This window comes from Oryzias melastigma, linkage group LG2, assembly GCF_002922805.2.
Source record: "Oryzias melastigma strain HK-1 linkage group LG2, ASM292280v2, whole genome shotgun sequence".
Lineage (NCBI taxonomy): Eukaryota > Metazoa > Chordata > Actinopteri > Beloniformes > Adrianichthyidae > Oryzias > Oryzias melastigma.
Window position 1 is genome coordinate 8,165,288 of NC_050513.1, and position 24,871 is coordinate 8,190,158.

General features: G+C 39.6%; 1 protein-coding gene across 2 annotated transcripts in view; it reads right to left on the reverse strand.

Annotated features, from left to right (window-relative positions):
• Positions 1-24,871, reverse strand: part of zranb3 (zinc finger, RAN-binding domain containing 3) — a 162,254-nt gene that overhangs the window by 109,389 nt on the left and 27,994 nt on the right. For both annotated transcript variants that reach the window (XM_024294520.2, XM_024294518.2), the window contains exons 3-7: positions 22,947-22,965; positions 22,494-22,672; positions 15,624-15,855; positions 7,534-7,619; positions 4,750-4,921 (exon numbers count right to left, since the gene is read on the reverse strand). In XM_024294520.2, the coding sequence (XP_024150288.1) occupies positions 4,750-4,921; positions 7,534-7,619; positions 15,624-15,855; positions 22,494-22,672; positions 22,947-22,965 (688 nt within the window). The remainder of the gene's footprint in view (positions 1-4,749; positions 4,922-7,533; positions 7,620-15,623; positions 15,856-22,493; positions 22,673-22,946; positions 22,966-24,871) is intronic.

The window sequence follows — 24,871 nt, forward strand, 5'->3', positions numbered from 1 at the left end:
AAAAAAAAAAAAAAAAAAAAAAAAAACGGGGGCAGGGCAGTGTAGATGCAGCGCCTGATATAATTGTGCTCGTCTTGTGCAAACCTTCACAGCAATATGTCACGCCAAGCCCTTTTCCAGGAGCTCTGAACCCTGCTATCATCTTTGTCACTGGAGATCATTTTGCAGTCGAACACCCCCTCAGTTTGATCCCGCAACACCTGACAACACAAAATGTGTTAGAATCCCACACTTTCTTCAAGCGCTGCACAGAAACGGATGCAAAACTGTGAACCATATGGCGAGCTGACGGAAGGTGGGCCATGCCTGATTAAGCACATACATGAAAGGAGGGAGGGGGGCCAAAAGGGGAAGAGAAGAAGAAGTAGAGAAAACGGCCAGGAAAAACCAGAAGCCTTGTTACTACCAGCGGCTACTTTCACTTCTGTGTTGACTAAACTGGCGAAATGAGACAATTTTTGGCGGAACATAAAAGCTCCGAAGCGTTTAGTGAAAAAAAAATTTGCATTTCAGTGGCTTCGCACCTCGTCAAAGTCAAGGGCGGTTGAATGAATAAATAGTATCGTATTGCGGGAGCACAAAGCGGAGTTTCCTTCATGTTTTCCTTCAGATGTTTCACTAAGCAGCACCTGCATAAATAGAGTAACTGTCCGTCAAAGATCCTTTTCTTCTAATTAAAAAAAACAGAAAACTGTACATCGTAGCACTCGCACACGTTCTTAATCATCGAAAAGCTTGATTGGCCAAGCTCTTCGTTCTCGAGGATATTCAACCGACCAACAAAAGGCCAGGGCTGGATACGTAAAGGGCAGGAGGGGCATAAAAAGTGTCTGGCGGTGGAAGATAAAAGCCATCATTAGGGAGTAAAATGGGATAGGGGGAATAAACTGGTGGTCCTGGCATTCAGTATATATTCTCAGTTACCTAAAATATGCTTCAAAGGAGGGTTTGCGTAGCCGAATCTGCTGCCCATCCAGCCTTTAAAGCTTTAGATTTGTCCTATTTTCCTGCCTGTGGGAAGCACAATAGCTATGGATTCGGGTGAGTGGCCCCCTTACACATCCCCATTGGTTGGAATCCTTCCTATTTAATGTATTGCCCGTCTATTCCTCTCATGGAGCCAACACCTCATACTTTCAATTCCACAATAATAAAAGGAGAAACCGTTAAAGTGCATCAGCCGCCTTTGAGCAAAGACAAATGGAAGCTGCTGTTTCAGCCAACTACAAGACATGACGTGAACTTTTCCTGGACTAATTGGTGCCGCTGTGAGGGAACACCAAGCGTATTTAACTCCCAATTAAACCGTCTTTTAACATTTAGGGGGACGGGGCAGAAACCCCGGCGTCATCATTTTTCCGAGGTACATCCTCATTGTTGTGTCATTCAGGAGGCCGGGTTTGTAATTAATGCTGGGGGAAAAAAAAAAAAAAAAAAAAAGGGTGCCTCGGCTGTTTTTCCCCACATCTGCTGAGATGATGCAAAAATTCAACAAAAGCCTCTCGTGGGTGAGTGTGTATTGTGTTGGTGGCTTCCACTGGGAATAAAACCAAAGATCCAAGCATCCAAAGAAGGAGACAGACAGGACTATCGATCAGGTGTGGGCGATATCACCCTTCTCATAATCCTATATTCACACACGGGCGATATGTACAGTGTTTGAGAGCATTTGCCATCAGCAGGTGAACCAGAAGAAGGTCTGGGCCAAAATATGTAAAAGTTAAAGTAGAATCCATGGTGTCCAATGGGCCAACAAAGGGTATATGGCATAGTCTTTTTCTCATCTTTTTAAGTGGGAGAACTTGCACAATTACTTTTTTGCCCCGCTATATCTGTCAATTACTTATAATGTTGAATGGCCAGGAACGAATCTTTACCCAACCAGTGGAGTATTTGTTTTTTCTGATGTGACCTGATCCTTAGAGGTTAAAACAGTTTGAACTTGAATTAAGATTAAACACACACTCCATAACACTGACTGTACTGTTTATAAAAACCTCAGACATAAGGGAAGTAAGTCCACAAAAGGAAGTCTGGAAATCCCCCAAAAATAAATCAGGGGAACTGCAAAGATTCAAGAAACTTCTAAAGATCTCTCTCTTCTCTCCCTGATGTCGGACAAGAAAGAGCACCGAGCATCTTCCCTGACCTTTTGACTTCTGAAGCATCTGAAGGGTTTTTACCATTGGCAACTCTGTTCTGCCGTTTTTGGAGTCCAAAGAGACAGAAATATGAAGGAAAAAAACTCGACTGCACTTTGAAAGAGGAACAGTGCCAACAGTTGGAGTGATTAGAAAGAAGCTAAAGCTGCCAGCAATGTTTCTTCAAGGTGTGAGAAATTGTTGATGCAAAAAAAAGGAAAAGAAAAGAAAATCCTTCTTAGAATTAAATAGGTTAGTACCAAAAATGGAAGAAATCTCTCAAATGCTGCCAATTATTATTGATTATTGCTATTATTGTACCAAAAGTTCATCTATTAAGATATGTTTCGATCATTTGGAAACATTTATGGTGCATTAGTATCAAGACAGCCGTCTAGACACAAAAATAATTATTTTACAAGGTTACAAGTTTGTATTTTTTTAGATATATCAAACCACTATTAAGGTCTTTTGTGTTATGAGAGAAAAAAAAAGTCGAAATAAGCAAAAACTGTGGTTTAAATGTAAGACAGCATAAAAGAATAGGCTAATTGATGAAACTATTTTTCAGCAGGGGTGTGTATTGGCAAAAATCTGTCAATACGATACATATCGCGATATATCTGTACCAGAATAATTATTCCCTTTTTTAAGAGTATGACTTAGAAATAAAACTCTATCAGAATATTATGTCTTTCATTGTAATAACATGTTAAAATAAATTTTATTTAATGATCACAACATTAATCATTGCAACTGTATATCATAAACAAGTTGCTTTTACCCAAGCAAATTCATGGTAATTTTCTTTTGGTAAAATAAAAAATGTTTTGTTTTTTTTTAAAGGGAACAGTCAACATTGTTTGATTTCTATAACAAAATCTTTTTTCAGTAAAAGATAAAGCAAATCGAATGCCACCATGTCAACAATTTGAATCAATACAAGTATTCCCTAACGAAATATCGCGATAAATCGCCAAATCGATTTGTCCCTTACACCCTTATTTTTTCAGTGAAATTACTTTAATGTTGGTTGGTTCCCTTTCGGCTTATCCCTTTCGGGGTCGCCACAGCGTAACAGCACCCACTGTTTCGCATCAGTGATTTGGCAGAGTTTTTACGCCGGATGCCCTTCCTGACGCAACCCTGTACTTGAGGGGCACAGGGACCCAGTTAGGCAGCAGCGTCAAGGGTCTTGCCTAAGGACCCAATCTGGGTGGAGATCAGTGGACAACCCTGGGAATCGAACCCAGGGCTTCTGCGTTGCCCTAGCCCACTGAGCCACCCAGCCGCTAGTTATTTAATGGTCAAATATGTAGATTAAAAACTTAAAACTTGCATTAATTTAAGTGAAATTCCTTAATTTACTAGTTATTTGAACAAAAGTTTTCTGCTTTTGGCTAAGCAATCTTTTACATCTGTATTATTTTTAACTTCAACACATTATTTGTGGTTACAAAACTACCTGTTCATGTTTACGTCACATTAAACACATTTATTAAATTCAGTTTACCGCTTTAAAGTCCAACTATGATCATATTTTCAGATAAGTTAGGAGAGTGTATTGGCAAGAGTCTGACGATACGATATGTATTGTGATATATGATATGATGCATATCTCGATATATCCAAAAACAGTGTCAGACAATATTTTTTTTACTTATGGCATAAGAATTATCTGAATATTCATGCATTTTTCACAAAAGTAAAATTGTAAAATGCATGTTATTTAATGATCAGAACATTAAGCACTGCAACTGCATCTCATAAACAAGTCGCTTTTACCCAAGCAAATTTATGGTGCTTTTATTTTGGTAATTTAAGAAACATTTAAGTGGCAAACAAAAGTCAGACTTGTTGGCTTTGAAATAATAATGAAATGTCGCCTTGGAAATATTTTAAATCCATGCAAGAATCTCTAAATAAAGTATTGTGATATTTCACTGAATTGGTATTTTCTTACATCACTAATTATGATTTTGATGTTTTCACTCAAAAAAAAAAAAGTAGTTTTCTAGGACTAAGTTTCTGCAGAGTGGCAGGTGTTTTTGAGTTGTGGGCAACCCCGCCCCTGTTCCCCTCAGAGAAGGGAGCCAGCATTTTTACTTTGTCACAAATAAGCTCTTTTTTAAACAGAATTATATGTCTGCTTCTGATTCACAACTATTTGTATAAAGAAATACTTAGAAATATAAATTTCAGTTTAATTTTATTCATTTGTGACCTCCATTATCATAGAAAAGCCACAAGAACACAATAAAAAAACATTTTTGTTGGAGTGGGTCTTTAACCTCCACAGCAAACAAACGTTGTTGGACTGCCAAAACTCTTTAACCCTTTGCGTAAACAACTTTGTTTCAACATATTCTGCATTTTTGTCGCAAAGATGTTTAATTAGCTTCAGAATCCATTGAAATAACATTCAAAAAGTTGCAGTAATTCAAAGAACGTCAACACAAGAGTTGAAGCTTCATAGGAAAAGGGTTAAGCAAGGTTAATTTATCTTTGCAAATATTTTCTTTAACTATGAGAGCAAGGAAAGAAAGTTATCAAAGGGTAAAAAAACAACAAATTTTATTTTTAAAAACTGCTTGTTTGTCACATTTACCTTTGCCGCCTCCTTAGGCAGGTCGAAAGGGATGCGCTGGCGGATTTTGGGGGGCAGCTGGGTGAGGACGTCGGCTTTGAGCCGTCTGATCATAATCTGACTCAGCCGCCGGTGCAGCTCCTCCAGGTTGGACGCCCCGCGGCAGTCCCACTGCCTGCGAGGCCCAAAGTACCTGAAATGAAATAAATAGAGGAAGCTGAGCTTGCTGATGCGTCTGTTTGCCTTTCTTACTTTTCCTGCACACGCGACCCTCCGGAAGACAAACACACATATTTACTTGTGGAAATGCCCTGAAGGAACAGTTAAAACATCTTAACCCACCATTCGGTTTTAATATTCACGCCGCTACAGCAGCAGAAATCTGCGTTTAGCTTTGGGGTACAATGCTGAGAAGAAAACTATTCTGTCTAAGGGCCAAGGTAGAGAATACATCCAAAAACTAAGCAGCAACTTTAGCAATTTATCAGCCAAATGGATTGTTAGAATAGAACTGGCCCTCTTTACAAAGGCTGGTCATCTGCCATATTGGCCAAAAGTGTGAAATAACTTCCCATGGCACTGCCAAAAATCTGTTGTTTCACACTTAAGTTTGAACAACAACTTCTTTAAAATTCTAAACTTTGAACAAAACAAACCCCTCTTTTAGAATCCTGTCAGCTGTTGCCGTTTCCAAAACCCCACTTTTATAAAAGAGAGCGTCGGGGAAGTCTGCGCTCAGATGGCGCGGTCTGGTGTTTCTCTCGGCGGACGGTGTCTTTTTGGTGTCTGTTTGCAGCTCAGAACGGCATTCCCCAGCCACGGTAAGAGCTATCGTATTCAAAGTGCTGCCACCGATGGAGCCAATCTCATCCCTGACCGAGCTGCCAACTTTGATAGACGTCCAAAACAATGCATTTGATGTGTTTGTTCTCACATGTAACTGATAGTCGCTGGCAAGTGGCAGCCAGCTGGCACTTCACGCTTGGCTTAAGTTGTGGTCTGGCTCTCACAACAACCCCCCCCCCTCGTGCCACTCCAATCTCAGGTACAGAGCCCCGCCACTACCACCACCTCCATCCCAACAGACACAATTAAATCGTAGGTGAGATCAACAGAAACTAGGCCACTTTGACAAGGACAGGAGACATGAACAAGGAGTATTAATAAACACACTATAAACAAACTTTTTTCCCCTCTGCTAGAAAAACTAGAGGTGTGGAGTAAATGGATTCTATGATATATGCAATATATTTAATTTGGCGATACTTGTATTGATTTGAAATGCTGACAAGATGATATCAATTAATGATTATTCGTCCTTGAGAGTCTTACTTTGGTTTTTCACCTAAACTTCCGACCACTAGTTGGCAGCACAGCGTCCTTGAGCAGTTACCGCACCAGAACAACAAGATCTCACAAGAGCCAGCTGGTGCTATGAGATATGTACGACTTAGATTTTGGAGATATTTTGAAAATATTGCAATATATATCGTATCGTGAGACATGTATCGCAATACGTTTCGTATTACCAGATTCTTGCCAATACGTACTCCTAATAAAAAGTACTAAATTTCTCCTATTTTTTTTCAAAAAAGAAAGAAAGACGTGAGCTTGTGCATTAAAGTTCTTGTAATCAATTTACCATCTTGCTTTAGGGCTTTAGGCCCGGTCCCACTGGCTTTCACTGCCATATAACTGAAGAAATTTCATCCCCATGGTACAGATGCTGTTAGCAGTGGACTGGCAGTGCAACAGCCGAGATGTGGCAGCGGAATAGACGCGCATACACGCTGTAGAAAATTTGGCCGCCGTTACACGCGGAAAGAATTTTTGAACTGCACAAAAGACCGCGGGTGACTGTGTGTGCAATGGCCGTGGAACATTAGTGCAACAGCAGTTTCAGTGCGAGATCGGGCCATGGAGCGAACACCGGCATACGAGCTTGGACGTCGAAATTCCGCTGTAGCACGGCCATTTCCCCGGCCTGTCTGCGTATGTACCACTGCTTACAGTGTCTGTTTAGCGGATGAGCATGGGAGGAGGAGCTTACACGAGATTAAGCAGTGCTCTGGCAGTGGAATGGACTCCAGTGTCTGTATCACTGCTATTCCACGAACATGCATGAAGTTAGCGCGTCTAAGCGCGTGTGGCAGATTTAACCAAATTTATTAACCGGGATATGGCCGTCAAATCCTGTGGGATCGGGCCTTGAATTGTACACTTCAGTGCCTCTGACAGTCACTGGCAAATGACTAAAAGGGGCCATACCATAAAAAAAACAAAAAAAACTTTTTGAGCTTCTATTATACTGTTCACTCCTCACTATTACGAACCCCAAAGCATTCACACATTTCTGAGTAATCCTCTAAAAACCTACGTTCTCAGTACCAGCCCCTCCATGGAAACGAGAGTATTCTCACGATCTGATGTCACAGAGTGAGACCGCCCCTTTCAGGAAGAGTCTGCTCTGACAGCACCGCCCTCAGTCTAACACCAACACTCAATTTGTCCACAGAGCTAGAGGTGATTAGCAAAAATCTTTCATTTTAGATGCATGATACCATAGTATCTTCCAATTGTGTCCTATCTTTGATAAATTCCAGCTCAAACAAGTGTTCTTTGCTTTAGACACCGGACTCCTTTAATGATCAGCTAATCTAATCATTAAGTCAAATATACGGTCAAGTGGTAAATGACTCGAAATAATTAAATAAAATAAATTTTTTATATTACGGAAGCTGAAAACCTACTTTTTTTTTTTTTGGACTTGCAGTTAAACACAAGAAGACATCTTGAAAAAGTCACCTGTAATGGGCGTTGCAGTATGTTTTGGCGTAGTCCGTCCAGGTCCCAAACCTCCTGGGATAGAGCGCGTCAATCTGCATAAAAAGCTGTAGGGAACATTGACAGATGATACAACGTTAAATCAACTTTATAATAAATAGATTTTGGTAAAACAATATGTATATACTTGTTAAGGCTGTGTCACAGCTACCACTATGGGTAGATTTATTAATAATCAACCTTTATTTAACCAGGAAGTCTCATTGAGATTAAGAAATCTCTTTTAGAAGGGAGTCCTGGCTAACAGAAAAATAAATGAATTACAGTTAGAAAATAAAAGCAACATTCATTAAAAAACAGTTACGAATAAAATAATCTTTCTCTCGTGCGCTCAACTTGGATTTAAAATCATGTAACGGAAGGAGTTCTGTAAGTTTTCAGTCTTTCCGTAATATGTTCATGTGGAGGGAGCAGCAAATTCAAAAGCCCTTTTTCCAAAGTCAAATAGAACTGACAGCAATAAATAGTCATTGGAACACAATCCATACGGTCTATTGTTCTCAGGGTGATTAAAGTACATACATAACGTAAATAGATATGGGGAGTCTGAGGGTGAAAAATGAGAGGGATGAGGATGTACCCTAACCCAAAAGTGTTTAGGATAAAGCTTAAATTTGGGGAAAAGGCATAGCTTTTAGGGTTGCCAGTGAAAATAAAGTTTTTCGAGCGATATGGAGGACTTCAGGTTCCGGGCAAAGACTTCTGGTTTTGGGCGATGATGTCTGCAGCCGACAGATCCTCTTGGAAAACGTAGGTAAACCTGTACGGAGCAAGCTTGTGTCCCGCACGAAATATTGAAATTGCAGACTATGGTTGTGGGTGACATGTTGCAGAGCTTTTGTGCACCCCTTACATGACTGTTAAAATTTAAGAAAATGAGGGAATCAGAGTTTAATATGTGTGGGCATCCGGCCTATCATGTGTATCACATGCAAACCTCATGTATGCAGCATTGGTGTGTAGTCATTTAAGACCCAATCCAATGAAAATCTTGTTTTTTGAGCTTTTGACATGTATGTATGACATTTTTCTAATGAAAAAGAACAAACGTACAAGTAAGTAGTTTAATTTTTGCATTTCTGAGTATTTCTCCCTTTAAATCCCTGTCAAACTGTCACAAAGACACTGCCTGAATGAATGAGTTGCTGTGATGTCATAACAGCTGGTGGCCAAGAGTGCACGCACAACTACGTGATCTTTCCATTTCTATGCTGTTGAGGGTTGCACTTCAGCGAAAAGCCATACTATTCAGTGGCATTGAAAAATAAACGTTCTAACGAGTAAACAGCTGGACCCTTATTTCAGTTTGATAACACAACAAGATACGTTCAAGTTTCTGCCACGGCGGTAGCTCACACACATCTATCAAAGGAGACGTCGGCATCTATTCAGGAAATGGAGTGCTATGGATGAAGCAAATTTGGGAAATTGTGGTTGGTGATTTTACAGAGGAACTGTGGATCCGACAATTCCAAGTGGAATGCAATTTTTAACGAGTTGTATGACGCTGTGTCACCACTTGTGCGTCGGCTGTGTAGGGCTCAGGGTTGCTAGTTCCCATCAGCATGACCATTTAGTTTGAAAAAATCATTTCCGTTTCTGATTTGTCAAATATGTCCATTTCCATACGCTCCCAAAAAAAATACCTTCAAGCGGCCGATTATTATTTTTTTTTCCATTGGGCCAGATTTTTAGCGCAAATCCAATTTGTGTGACTTCATAGTTAATGGAAATGCAACTAGTGAAGCTCTTCACTTCCTCATCCAAGCTGGCATCCGGCTCAAAACAATACGGCTGCACATTTTCGATTTTGCTTGACACTTTTTTGTAGCAGCGGTGAAGATTTACGCTAGTGAGACACAGCTATCATCAGAAATGGGGGATCAGGGGCGGGGCTACTCACCTCACCACCAATGGCCACGCCCATGTAGAGGAGATTTTAGAAATAGAGGCGTCAGATCAACATGAAAAATGGCTTTTTAAGACATTTAGGTTTGGGATTTTGGTTAAAAACTTTATAATCATAATTAAAACATCACTGGGAATGTATTTTTTGCTTTTTGGGGGTTATATGGGGACTTTAAGGGGCCAGTACGCACACCTTACTTAATTTACCTTATCAGAGCTCAAATATTTACAGCTGGATAGCTAGATTATTGCTCACCATTTTTGTTGCTTTGGGTTGTGAGGAGCTGTAAGCTAGTGTAAACAAAGGGATGATGGGATATCAGTGAAGGCTTACTTCCGCGCCAACAGTTGCCCTTACAACTCAGAGGCCAATTTCCAATGAACTCCTGCCGCTCTACAGAAACTATGTCTTAAAAACGACACAGGGGTTTTTAATGGGGCAAAAAAAAAGAAAAACGTCATAATTATAATTAAGGGAATAATTTTACAATAGATAAAGATATGGATGTTTGTTGTTCAAACCTAGAATTTTAGGAAATTTTGGTGTTAATCAAGGAAGAAATAGTAATTTAGTGTTAGTGTACTGGATATAGTAAATTATAGTATACTATGTAGTATTGTAGCATCTTTTAAATAGTATTTTTAAATGTTTATAGTTTGTAGAAATTAAATTAATTTCGGACTAGCATAAAAAAATTAAATCGTCGATTTTCTGACCTTCAAAATGAATGGCATTAAATATTGTAAATGGCTAATTTATGACAAAGATTAGCTAATCATCTAGTTCTTTTTGTATCACGCTTCCTGAATGTTTGAATAATCTCCTAATTAAGGGAGAAAAACAAATGCGGCATTAATTATTCACACAATAACCATAATCCATTTATGTGAGCTTGTTTAAGGACTGTTGTGTGAGGCAGCTTTATGACAGGGCTGTCTGAAAACTGATTTGCCTGGCCTGGACTTTTAGGGTGGACAAGTGAAAATGTGACTGCATATTGTCTCGGTTCCCAAAACTCTCACCTTCTTAGTTGTGAGAGCTACACGAAATAACTGCGAAAAGCGTTTGTTTTTCTCTTTGGCTCTTCAAAAAAAAAAAAAAAAACCTCGCAGGAGCTTTTGATTAGTCTGCCGTCATGTTTACAGTTTATTCAAGGTCCTGCTGTCCTTCGCCTGGTTTATTTGTCCTGTGTTGTAATACTGTGTAGCAATTTGTGTCATCAGCAATTAACCAGGTCAAACTCTGCCCCCAACAAAATGGGAGAAACAAATTGATTTGAAAGTCCATTACCACAGAGACTGAGAACTAAAATGATGCATAATTAATAGGACTTTTTTTATATGATTTTGCAGATAATCATCAAATCATTTAGCTAGTCCAAAACAAGACAAGTTCACTTTTTGGTAACCTTTTCTTGACAAAAAGAAAGCATCAAAAGAAAAATGTAGCATCTGTTGAACAGCAGGTTTATTTTTTTGTTCCTGTTGGTTTCGCAGGTGAAGGGAAACAGGGCGCACACTGAAGGCTGAGCGAGCTCGGTGTTAAAGCCACGGTGAGTAATGATGGCAGCGTGAGGCTGGCAATGAGGCAGAGACGGAGCTTATTGGGTTTATGCTGCAGACGATGAAACGTTCGATCCTCTCAGATTCAGGTGCAGGCTGCACCCACAGCAAAATCTGAAAAAATTACCCTCCATACATCAGGTAGTCACCCAGGCAGAATGCCATTCTTTATATATATACCTATATATACTGAACAAAGATATAAACGCATTTGTCATGAGATGAACTCAAAGATCTGAAACCTTTTCTACAAGGATAAAAATAAACAATTTTCTCAAATCTGTGATAGTGAGCACTTCTGCTTTGCTGAGATAATCCATCCCATCTCACAGGTGTGCCTTATCAAGATGCTGATTAGACGGCATGATTGCACAGGTGTGCCTCAAACTAGCAACAAAAAAAGGCCACTCTGAAACGTGCTGCTTTGTTTTATAGGGGTCTTGTATCTTGTTTCTCCTTTGCATGGGTCCTGTTAGCTTAAAAATATACATTAAAAAATGAAATAAAAATGTTTTTAAATAGAAAAAAAACATTACATTTTAGATATGCCTATTATATGATTATTTTTTTCTGTGGGGGGTTTCAATGTGAAAAAGTAGCAAATTTATACATTTTTCTTGTTCAAATATATAAAAAAAGGGGCAGGTGAGGCACCAGGAGCCATTGCCTCCCCTGTGCTAACACCGCAGGCACTTCACTAATTTGGTCTATCATTAAAAAAAGGCACTTTATTTTTTAATTACCTTATTTTTCACCCAGTGTTACACTGATGCCAGTTTGTGACCCATTTTGTCGTTCTATCTGATAAAAAGTGCATTAGAAATATACCAGGTGAGGCATGCAGTACGCCCACCTCACACCAGAGGGCGCTGGTGATCTCAGAGATTGTGACTCGGCAGCTAAAGAATAACAGAGTTAGTAGTTGCAAGTCAAGTGCAGCCATCTGGTTATTTTTTAATATTGTTTAGAATTTTCTAAAGGGAGGAGTACGTGTCTAAACTTAGGAATTTGTGGAGACACGTCACTCAGAAGGAGGGACTCATGGGCTTTATTTATGAGTAAAAGTCAATAATAACATTTTTTTTTCTTTCTATGTTGTAGTTTGTAAAGGGATGAAAAATGTTGAAATTAAGTTTTAAAAAACATGCTTTAACTTTTTGCCAATCCAATGGTGAAAAAGCAACTCTGTAGGGTTCATATGTTTGTAAATCTGACTGACAACAGTGCCTCAGCAGCCATAAACTTCACCGCACAACACTGCATGGAGTTGATCCGAATAGCCGGCTTTACTTTTGTAATACTTATTTAGCTTCATGAAACATAGATTCTAGTGTATTAGCACAAGATAAGTACTATTATTAAGATAATCATAAAGAATATGCTAACAAGTCAACTAAACTCTTTACATCACTTCACATCACTAAATACATTGAATTCTTGTCACTTTGGAACAACTCTGCCGAGGCCGGCGCATCTTCCTCTGTCAGTTGGAAACACTGATACACTCACCTACAGTGCCCTCTAGTGGTTGTTTATGGAAAAATAACGTATAAATTAGTATAAATTGAAAACCACATATAATGTCTTATAACCCCAAAAAATACAGTTCATTTTAAACTCTCGCATATACTAAATGTTTACAATAAAGTTTACAAAAAAGTAAAGTTGCGGGTTTAATGCCTTTGTTAAAGATGTATATTTTAAAAGGCCTATGTCAGGGGTGTCAAACTCAATCTCACTGGGGGCCAAAATCCAAAACACACCTGAGGTCGCGGGCCAAACAGGATAAACATTTTTTGAAAACTCTAGTTTTTAAAACCGTAACTTTTTAACATAATTATGAACTACATATGTAGCATTAACTACAATAATAGCTATATTAGCTAAACTGCAAAATAGCATAAAAAACAAAAAAGCCTAAATTAGCCGAAACAGATAGCATGTAGCCTAAATATTAGCTAACATCCAAGCCAAAATAACATCGGGCCATTAATAACAATAAAATAAAATGATCTGGAGGGCCGGATAGACTTACCCCGAGGGCCGGATCTGGCCCCCGGGCCTTGACTTTGACACGTGTGGCCTATGTCATGCCAAATCAACTCTTCTGAGCTTTTTAAGTGTATTATGTTACATTTTTACAAAAAATAGCAAAGTGGTGCTTCAATCCATTCATGCATCCTCACATTGTGAAGTAGACGAGAGAGAACCGCCCCTTCCAGGAAGAGTCAATATGCATATCCATCTTACAATAGTTCGGATGTTGTTTGTCTCTGTGGGCGAAATGTAGACATGCTGCAGGGGCTGGCTCTAGGATGAAGTTGTGAAATGGGCGGTACCCAAAAGGAGTGAAAGGCGGAGCCTCAGAGATCGAGTCGTCTTACTTCCGGGTAGAGCTGCCACGATTAGTCGACTAATCGACGATTAATCGACTATTAAAATAGTCGACGACTAATGTTATAGTCGATTAGTCGTTACTTTATATTATATGGAGTCAGAGTGTAGTAAAGTTGAAAGTTATAATAGCATTCTGCTAGCTTTTTGGACTATTTTGGTATTTATTAAAGTTTTTTACGCTAATTTGGAGTTTAGCTAATATTCCAGCGGCATGCTAGCTATTTTGGCTAACTTAGACTTTTTTCAGTTTTTTTGTCTAATTTTTGCATTTAGCTAATATTTTAGCTGCCTATCAGCTTTAGCATTTTCAGCTATTAGCTTCAGTAATTTCAGCTATCAGTTTCAGCATCTTCAGCATCTTCAGCATCTTTAGCGGCCAAATTCAGCTTACAGCATTCACACTAGCATTATCACAGGTAATGCTATGTATCTAGTTTTAAGTTAATTTAAAGCTAATGATGGTTATATTTGTGCTTTACATCCACGATTAGTCGATTAATCGGAAAAAATAATCGGTGATTAGTTGACTATTAAAATAATCGTGGGGCTGCACGGTGGCGCAGTGGTTAGCGCTCTTGCCTCACAGCGAGAAGGCCCCGGTTCGAATCCCGGCTGGGACCTTTCTGTGTGGAGTTTGCATGTTCTCCCCGTGCATGCGTGGGTTTTCACCGGGGACTCCGGCTTCCTCCCACCGTCCAAAAACATGCTTCATAGGTTAATTGGTGACTCTAAATTGCCCCTAGGTGTGGATGTGAGAGTGTATGAGTGTGTGATTGGTGCCCTGCGACAGACTGGCGACCTGTCCAGGGTAAACCCCGCCTTCGCCCATCAGTAGCCGGCACCCACGCAACCCTGAAAGGGAAGTAGCGGTCAAGAAGATGAATGAATGAATGAATAAAATTATCTTTTGTGGCAGTCCTACTTCCGGGTAGGAAAAAAACTCGCGAAAATAACTCCTATTTTATAAAATAAAAAAAAAAAAATTCTTTGGTATGTCAAAGGTAATTTATGATCGTACAGATACAGGTTACTCTTTGTTGAACAGCATGATAAAGGCTCTTTGAAGATTTGAATTACCTTAATCTATGGTGCTGGGCACAATGTTGTTCTATGATTTTAATTCTGAAAAAAAATATATTTTTTGCTTCATTTGTTTTTCAAGAAAACTGAAGTTTTTCTGCTGAAAACAAAAGTTTATTGGTTCCCAAAAACATTTCATAACCCCAAATTCCAAAATGAGTTAAACTTTTATATAATTAAAACGTTGCTGATGTTTAGTTTTCCAACTGATGTCATAGTGTGCCTTTGCGTGGGATCTTTCAAAAGATTTCGCATTCAAGACGTGATGGGACATGGCGGTAATCTTTAGCTGACTGTGCATTCTAAAATATAGAACAATGCAGTAATAAATCATTATAGGAGGAATGGCTCAGCTGCTAACATGGTTGTCCTGTGAAACCTCCTTCTTATTGTTTCTAAATTCAATGGGTCTCCCCCCGCCGTGTGCCTCTATATTACTTGTCTCATTTATTGCAGACAGTGTGTGTTCATATAAGGGTTTGCAAATTAAGTTTTTTTTTTTCCTACAAAGGTTATTGAAATAAAAAACGCAGAATTCTTGGGGATGACTGACGCCGGGGAGAGTTAATTGGCTTTTTGGATGTTGGATCTGAGCGCGCTCGGCTCTGGAGTAAGTTACCATGGAGATCTACCTGTTCTGCAGCCTGGAACACCTTCTTCGAATATCTACTCACTAATGTCCTCTTCTTAAACCTGTGCATTATAATGAATGCAGATCCTTAAACAGTACAGTGAGGAGATCTTGAGCCAATTGTCATATTTTTTTTATTTTTTGTCTCCAAGGAGCCAGAACCTTCTTGTTATTTTTTTAAAGTTGTCTTGAGGAAAAGTTCTCCAAGTTTCTAAAGTTTTCTTGACACTTTTTCATCTGACTGACCATTTTTTAGACCAACCCATTAACTATGAAAGAATTGAAAAGAGCACAGAGTTATTTTGGCGCTTCTGCATCGTATTTTCAAGCTGCAACAATAATAAATATGCCTAATATTCATATTTGTAAGTAAAAAATACACCAAAAAGCAAAAGATAAACATTGTTAAGTCAGATGGGAAGGTAAAACACTGTGTTTGATTTGGACTTTTTCCTAATAAGAGATGTAATACCTCTTCGGGTCGGCCCAGTGCTGGAGTTCCGGTCAACAGGATGGCTCGTTTTGCACTCTGAATCAGAGGAACCAGGATTTTAGTTCGAGCTGCGTTTCGGGATTTGAGGTAGTGCGACTCGTCCACCACCACCACGGAGAAGCGTTGTCTGGTGAGAGCCTCCACTAGGGGGCGTGCGTCTGTAGTGAGCAGTCCATAACCCAGAACTGTCACCTTAGTGCTGCCAATACCCCTGAAAAAACAAAACAAAAAATCTTATAAAAACACAGCACATTAAATTTGGTCCGTCTTCCTCTTAGGTCACACAAGGAGCAAGTTTTATAATTAATTTTAATGTTTTGAACCAATAAATGCCATGAAAATGTTCCTTTTATCGCACTATATCTGTAATGCCTTAGTCCGACTGACCTTAGGAGTAGATACTTTCTATGAGAGACAAATGGGCAAATCTGTACAGAAAATATCAGAGTTGTAGACCCATCAATGTAATTTCAGTGGATTCTGAAGAAAAGCAATGAAATAGTGAAAGTGTTCATGCAATCAACTGATTCATTTGCATATCGGTGCAAAGTTGACATGAAAAGTCATTTTTACCCCGGTCAGAATCAGCTGATTCACGTTGATCGTATGAGCGGTTCAAGAGTTAAGGAAGGTGTCATTTAGGTGTTGTCGGCAACATCTCTGTTGCTAAGACCATATCGCACAATGTCACAGCGTGGTGAACTAAATGCAAGTTTTTCAGCAAATTCGGCAGGTGGCTGCATTTGTAATCGGGAGGCAGCAGTTACATTTGTAAACAACGCACGGTTTTAAGGAAAAATAACGATATTTCCCTGCAATCGGATGTTTTTTCTCAAAAAGCTGACATTGGTAAGTAGCCGCACAGACACATTTCGAGGTTGTAGTTCATCAACAGGCACGGATGACACCATTATGAAATCGGGTGACAGCTGGGTAGTCAGGGCAGATCGTTGGCCAGCAGTAGCTATGATTGGACGATGTGTAAATAGGTTTGTTTGAGATGACTTGCGCCTCGCCTGGACTGTCGGCGAGAGCAGCCGGGTAGCGGGGAAAGGGACCCGAGATGAAGGCTGACAGCGGGACTGAATGAAAACAGTAAGTCGGGGTTGTCCTTAACATTCCATTGAATTTTAATAAGCCTCTCCACCTTAGTATTATTATGTTTTTATAATAATTTTCCCCAGACAACAGATGAAAAATCGCTGCTGGGTTAATTTAATGTCCACTGTCCCAGATACATAAATAAAATTAAAATTAAAGATAACTTTTAAACGCAACAATAACACATAAAACCACTGATTATTTGAAATCTTGTTCATTTACTCATCAGTGATTCAGTATTTCCAGAAAGAGTTCCAAAATGTGCAGATTTCCTTCATTTAGCGCCAGTCGTTTCTGATCAGAATCACATCGCAGTACAAGAACTGTCAGGACACCATTTCCCACAATGCCTTGTATTGTGGTCATTAGGCTGCTTGAATTCAGCGCAGCACCAGATTTCCAGCTGCACCCGCTTAAGTAGGCGCCTCTTTGTCGCGATATTTTCATGATGATAGACAAGTGACGTCTGAGTCTGAACTACCCAGCATGCACCACAATCCAGGCGATCTGTGCATTATCTCAAACAGGCCTAATGCCTCTGGACGGTGGCCCTTCATGTCAAACCTGGTAACCGGGGGGTACATAAAAAGGCAGGCCATTGTGCACACCTGACAGCCATCTGACTGACACTGTCTACATTCATGACGATACCAACGAGTTTCAAAACAATCAAGTGGTGGCATGAAATCATGAAGATTCTGCCGATGCCTGCTCATTAAAAAAATAAGGGTGGGAAGTAGGTGATCCGCAGGTGTGTCATACTGATTTTCTTTTTTTTTTTTTAAACCCCACCAAACCCTTTGCACCTCGCAAGGGGCCCGTTGTTGCTGTTCAAGTGCTAAGTTTAACAGTTTGGGCATCCTACGGGTACCTCCGTATCAAGTACACACCCCTTGCATATGGCTTGTGTGTAGGGTTGGGAAGTGGACAGTGTGCACACCACACCACTGACTAGAGTGTAACTTAAGGGCACCATATGGTAAATGGTAAATGGTGTATACCTGTATAGCGCTTTAGTTTCTACCCTCCTTTGAAGGCCCAAAGCGGTTCACAGTCACTGACCCATTCACCCATTCGCACACACATTTACACACTGATGTTGGCTCCGCTGCCGGACACTGGCGCCAACCTTCCAAGAGAAACAATTTGGGGTTCAGTGTCTTGCCCCAGGACACTTTGACACATGGTAAGGCGGGAATCAAAGCCACAATCCTCCAATCAGGAGTCGGCCGCCCCATATGACAGCGTCACCCATACGTCAGAATTATGATACACTGACCCTACACCTTCTCACTTTCAACTCGTTATATATGGACATATGGGATCCCCTCCGCCCCACTTTTTGACATTTTGGCTATTCCCATTAAGTCACGGGTTCCCAACTGTCAGGACGTGGAACCAGTACCGGGTAAGGGTATCAGTACTGGTTTAGGGTACAGGTCTTTCTCCCAAGGATTGGGAACCCCTGATCTGTAGCTCAAGCAGCCCTCGGAAAGGTAAAACTTTGTGGCCCGGCATTTGGGGACGCTCTAATATAATGGCAACAACGAGCAGGTCAAAAAACGACGAGTTGGGGACGACCAAAACGTCAAAAAGTGATCCGGAGGGGGCCCGAACCATACGTCCATATATGACAAGTTGGGAGAGAGAACGCGTTGACTTACTACATGCACGACAATGGTACTTTCCGTTTTATTGACGTCCCTTAAAGGTGACCTCTTCAAATCTCCACTATCCCGGACAAACCCCCGTTTGGGTTCATGTGACTAAAGTTTTAACTATGTACAAAGTTCCTCAAATAACGGTTTAACTTAATTAAAAAAAGTTCAGACTTCTTTTAATTAATTAATAAGTAACGTAGAATTTAAGGTTAGTTATGCAAATTACTGACAGAATGCGAAAAACGCCATCCAATCAGTGTTTGTTTGACCTCTCGCTGAGGTCTGACGGCAAAGCGAGCGAGCAATTTAAAAAAAAATAAATAAATAAATAAATAAAAAACAAGTTTTCACGCTCATTTCTTCCTCACACCTTCAAAAGAATTCCTTGGCTGCATCCCAATTTCTCTGTTTTTCAGCGCGGCTGTGTGCCGCCGTAACACAAACACGCAGGTTACAGATAAACAAACAAACACACCGGCGACTTTCAGGATCTGGGAGAAATCAAAACACTTCTCAGCATCTCTCAGGCTTTAATTCCTTCACACTCATACACACACACACAGATTTCTGAGGAGAAATGCTGAAATAAGGTGTCATTCATGTTCCAGAAAAGCACAAGCAAGACAAAAATACTGAGACGGAGAGCTGCATAATTTTTTTTCTTGCCTCGGCGTTCAGTCATTAACACATCCAGTTCAAGGACACGTTTCCCCCCAAGGCGTTCACAACCTCTTTGCACCTCCTCTGTGATGTGAGGTGGGGAGCCCCCCCCCTTCTTTCTTCAAGTCACAAATATAGAAGTTTAAAAAAAAAAAAAAAAAAAGAGCCCAACTAAAGAAAAGTTGAGATAATGGCTGTTTTACTCCAAAAATGCACTGCAATCCCAAATGACATAAACAAGAGCGGAAATGAGACGCATCTCTCAAGGACGTTCTTTATCCTGAAAAATGTCCTTTCTTGTTCAATATCTCACACGTCGCTTTGACATGATTCGTCTGTCAGTCCCGTCAAACGTCCGTCCCTGCTGGCTGCTGACACAGAGGGGGCGCTTTCAGATTAATGTGTCGACCCCCCCCACCTTCCTCCGCGCCGTACCGAGCACTTTCACATTTTCATTACATCTCTTTAGGGCAAATTATTGCTGCCTGCACAAACAGGAGCGGAGCCTATCACACACTGCCAGGCGGCGGCGGCTCGTTAATCAGGGAAAACTTCCCACTTGAGCTTGATGGGACAGGGACAACCTTTCGCTTATGCAACGGTTGAGACGTTTGGAACGTGTGTGCACCTATGAAGAGGGAGTCTGAGAGTACTTCAGTTTGGCCCTAATTATATCAATGATCAATGAAAACATTTTGGGTTGTGGTGTAGTTGTGCTGTCACAAACAATTATTTTAAAAGTCGACTAATCAACGATCATTTTTTTCCGATTAGTCGACTAATCAGGTCATGCACAAAGCACATAGCATTAGCGGCGATGGTGCTAGTGTGAATGTTGTAAGCTGAATTCGGCCGCTGAAGATGCTAGTGCTGATTGCTGAAAATGTTGAAATTGATAGCTGAAAACGCTGAAGTTAATAGCTGAAAACACTGAAGCTGATAACCAGCTAAAATATCAGTTTAATGCAAAATTAGCCCAAAGAACTGAAAAAGCCTAAGTTAGCCAAGCATAGCTAGCATGCATCTGAGATATTAGCTAAACTCCAAAACAGTCTAAAAAACAAAAAAAAAACTAAATTAGCTAAAATAGCTAGCAGGTAGCTGAACTATTAGCTAAACTCCTACATAGTATAAAAAAGCCTAAATTAGCTAAAATAGCTAGCAGGTAGTTGAAATATTAGCTAAACTCTTAAATAGTATGAAAAAAAAACAACAACAAAAATCCTAAATTAGCCAAAATAGCTACCATGTAGCTGAAATATTAGCTAAACTCCTAAATAGCCTAAAAAAATCTTAATAAATGCCAAAATAGTCCAAAAAGCTAGCATAATACAATTACAACTTTCAACTTTACTACACTCTGACTCCATATAATATGTAACGACTAATCGACTATTAAATTAGCTGTCAACTATTTTGATAGTCGATTAGTCGTCGATGAGTCGACTAATCGTGCCAGCCCTATTGTGTAGCAAGAAATTAGGCTACAACTGCGCGATGAGGAGGTATTGGCAAAATCTTTTAAGATTTTTTTGAAAACCATTGGCATGGTCATGAATGTAGATAGCCGCAGTCATGTTTTTTTTATCTACCCCGACTGGCCACACTTGATATGGGCGTCATCATCGCCTGTTCCTGGACTGTCACTGCAAGACCTCAAAATGTGCCCGGGTGACCACTGACCGATGTCAACTTCCAGACATAAATCGTCTGGTCTCTGAAAATGTTTAACTTTTTCTTAAAACCAAATTCACTGAAAAAAACCTACATTTATGTAACCACGTGGTGGCATTTTGGAATATTGGACCATACTCTTGAATGCGGTTTGCACGACTTTACTGGTGGTCGTCGGTCAAAAAATGTGTTACCGAGCTTGATCCAGCGGGCGCATGTGGGAGGAGCTACCAGCTAATGTATTTAGGATTTTTGCCATAAGAAACAGTGTCTGTGGATATCTCAATTTGAATGTATGGAAGACACAAATGATGCTAATAAATAAGGTTTATTTTTTGTGAAAAGTTCTACAAAAACATTAATAATCATGTCTTCATTTTTGGATTTTTATGAATACTATTAAAAGATTTTTCCAGTACAGGGGTTGTGTCTGTAAGACAGTCACTTTCATGGTGTTTCTGTGTCTCTGTGTCTTAGCTTGAAGGCTCACAATGTCGTATTAACCCAAGGGGGCTAAAATTAAATTAGGAGGCCTTTTTCTTTAATGTCTCAAGGAAGCCCGAGCCGGCAGCTTCCGCATGGCGCAGCAGTTTTCTGTCCGCAGACATATTGAGCGAGGGAGCTCCGCCGCGGCAGTGAAAGCCGCTGAAAACGTCACGTGCCCAAAGCTGATTTCCTGATTGGCAGATGCAACGCAGCAATGTCAGAACTCTAAAAAACAAAGACAAGACATGGAAATACATACCTAGACTTACAGGTTAGATATCTGTAATTTGACATAAAGTTACAAGTTATTTTTTTTAAATGACCTTAGTTTTACATTTTAAGATAAAATGTATGATGGAGTATTAGGGCCACAAAAAACAAAAACAAAAAAAAAAAAAACAATAATACAAGTTTTTTTCTCGTAAATTTACGAGAACAAAGTAATAACTTTAGCTTATGACTTTTAAAGTCATATATATACAACTTTATTCTCATAATTTAACAGTTAAAACATTTTTCTCATAAATGTAAAAGATTTAAAGTCATATTTTTTGTTGGAAAATACCCCTAATACTGTGTCGTAAAAGTCTGTCTGTTTGGCAATTTTTTGAAAGAAATAAAATAACAAAAAAAAAAAAAAAGAATGAAAGTAAAGTTGTCATAAGAGAGCATTAGATGTTCCCAGCTTCTTTTTGTTAGCTAAAAAATAAAAAGAGAAAGACGATAAACCTACAATTTAAAGAAAATATGTCAGAATGTAGTATGAAAAATCAATTCAAACTTCTAAACGTTACAGTGAATTTTGATATAAGAACATTAATTGCAAAAGAATGTCCATTAGCTCATTGTCATTATATTTTTAAATTAAGGCATTATCTATTTGTGTTTTATTATCCAAGATATTTTAATTTTTAACGCAGATTTAAAGCATTTATTTATGTGGGAAACTCATGTGTTAATCAAAATCTTTGTATGCATCTAACCATCTTTAATGGGTAAATAAAACTTCTAAAAAAGCTTATTTTATGTTCATGTAAATTACTGACCAATACTGTTTTTTATCAAGTAACCATATTACCAAAATTGTTTGTCAATTTGAAAGTTTTAAAAGCAAAGTTAAATTTGTTGAGCCTTTAAAGTGTTTAAACTATATGAGCAAATATGTTTTTTGTAAAGATGGAGCTCAAACAGTTTGAAATGTGAAGGATCTCTGAAAATAAAGAAAGCTGTTCCTGTTGTGGGTGCAGATCTGGGTGGGATGACCTACACGGTGTGGCTCTTGTTCTCCACCAAATTGATGTCTCCGGGCTGCAGCTCCGGGATCCACCTCTCCAGCTCCTCGATCCAGGGGTACTTGAGGGAGGATGGCACCACCACCAGCAGAGGCCACTCCTGCCTGTAGGCATATGCCACCGCGATGGCCTGCACCGTCTTCCCGAGACCCATCTGGACCCGGCAATATCAGCACACGGCAAAAGGGGAGAAAAACAAGTCAACTGCGCGCCGACTCTGCGGCAAATTGCACATGACGGCCGAGCTGATGTGAGGCTCCAAAGTAATAAGGTCTCAGAATGATTCTAGTGTCAGAAGCGATTAGGCACAAGGGAGTGCAGCGGAGAGCTGACAAATTCATTTGGAAGGCATGCAGAGAAGTCTCAGGTTCATGTTTTTTTTTTGGTGGAGGAAATAGATTTCAGGAGTGAGTGTAGTGTGTGTTTACCTCATCGGCAATCATACATCTGTAAAAAAAAGAGAATGAAGACACATTAGATGAGTTTAGACGGTCCACAGCCAACAGCCAGGTGTTCCTATCCATAGAGGAGCTCGATGACTTCCAGATAAAGACAGACTCTCGGGCATAAGGGTTCTGGGGAGTGGATCTGCTCCAAAGAACCCCTTCTGTCACATCTCACACCCCTTTGGAAAGTGGGTTTTAGCGCGCCAGCTCTTGGACGAACGGCAAATCTGTCATGAGTAATTTAGCTCTGCACCAGTACTTTCCTTCAGTGTGAGTGCTGCTCACGCCTTTCAATATTTATGCTGCTGTTCCAACTGAATATCTCTGTCGGATGCAGCAGATCTCATCTTTGGAGACCATGATATTTATGAGCCGGGCTGCATCCACTTCCTCTAAATAAGTGGAGCGTGAAAGGTGATGATACCGGATTCAACGTTGTTCGACATAGAGGATCTTTGATCCTCTCTATCCTATCTTTTATACATTTGTTATAAACATTTTAACCTACGTTTGGTGTTTGGTGTTTATTGTCAGCTATAACACAACTTAAGAAAAAACAAGTTAAAATCTGATTTTTGTTCAAATGTTATCGTCTGCAACTAAATATTTTGCTTCTATATTATGGATAAATACACAATTCAAAAGGAGACAGTAAAATCTCATGACTCTTTTCCTAATTCTTAACGAAGTTGTAAATAAAAACAGTCAAATGAATTTGGTTCATCATTTATGATAGATGTTTTACTTCTTTCTACTTTTTCTAGTGCTCATTAGCTAATAAATGCAGTTACATATTAGTGAAATTTTGAAGTGTTGGCTAAAGTAACTGGAGATACTAAAAATAAGTCACTCAATTAGGATTAAAATACAAGGAAGTGTCTAAATTAGCTTATTAAATTGCTAAATTAAAAGAATGAGCAAAACAAAGCATAAAAAACATAAATTAACTAAATGTTTTCAAAGATGCTAAAACAAAGTTAAACTGTATAAAAGCTAAAGTTTTCTTGCAAATTATAAAAAAATAATAACAATAAAGACTATGTGGAAGCTCTGTTAAAAAAGTACTATATGTAGATATGCCTAAACTCGTGACTACGTGACTAAAGATCTCTTCAGTCATTGGCCATGAATTACAAAGGCGGGGCAAAGCAATGAGAGAAACAATTAATGAAGTCCTATGCTTTGCAATCTTTGTCAGGATAGTTCACTTATTCAAATTATTTGTCACTGACCAATTTTGAACGTCTGTGTCAACATCAGGTACAACGCTTCTTACTGCTACTTTGGTATGGCGGAGGCATGCTGCAAGGTGGTTACTGAGGGGGAGACGGCTAAGAAAGTACGCCAAGTGCTAATGACAGATTTACAAGAAACAGTGTGAGAAGCAACGTTGTTTTAATGAGCCTGCAATCGTTCAACCACAATTAAATGAGTTGCAATGTCTCATCATTGCTTTACTTTTGTTCGCGGCTTCATTCCTACTCTGTTTACATCCCGCAATACCCAGTGGGCATTTTGGTCCAGTTGTTCTGCTCCAAGCATGGAGTCTATTCAGACTGAGGAAACTCAGAGCGAACCAGACCTCAGTCTGATTGGAAACTAACAGAGACCACCTCAAAAGATGGGTCAGAAAGGGGTTCCTGGTCCTGGATTTCCTTGGTTGTACTCAGACTGAAAATGTGTTCTGGATTATTGGGGGAAATGAACTCTGGTTCACTTTAAGCAAATGACATGTGTCCAGTCTGAATATACCCTTAGACACATGGAGGGTACGGAGGGTTGGCCGTATGTGTGCTGCAGGTTTTTGGGTTGTCTGGGCCCATGAATGGTTCTAGAGAGATGTGGCCACATGTTAAGGGGAGTGCAGTTTCCTTGAGGTTTGTACACCTTAAGGTACATCTTGAAAA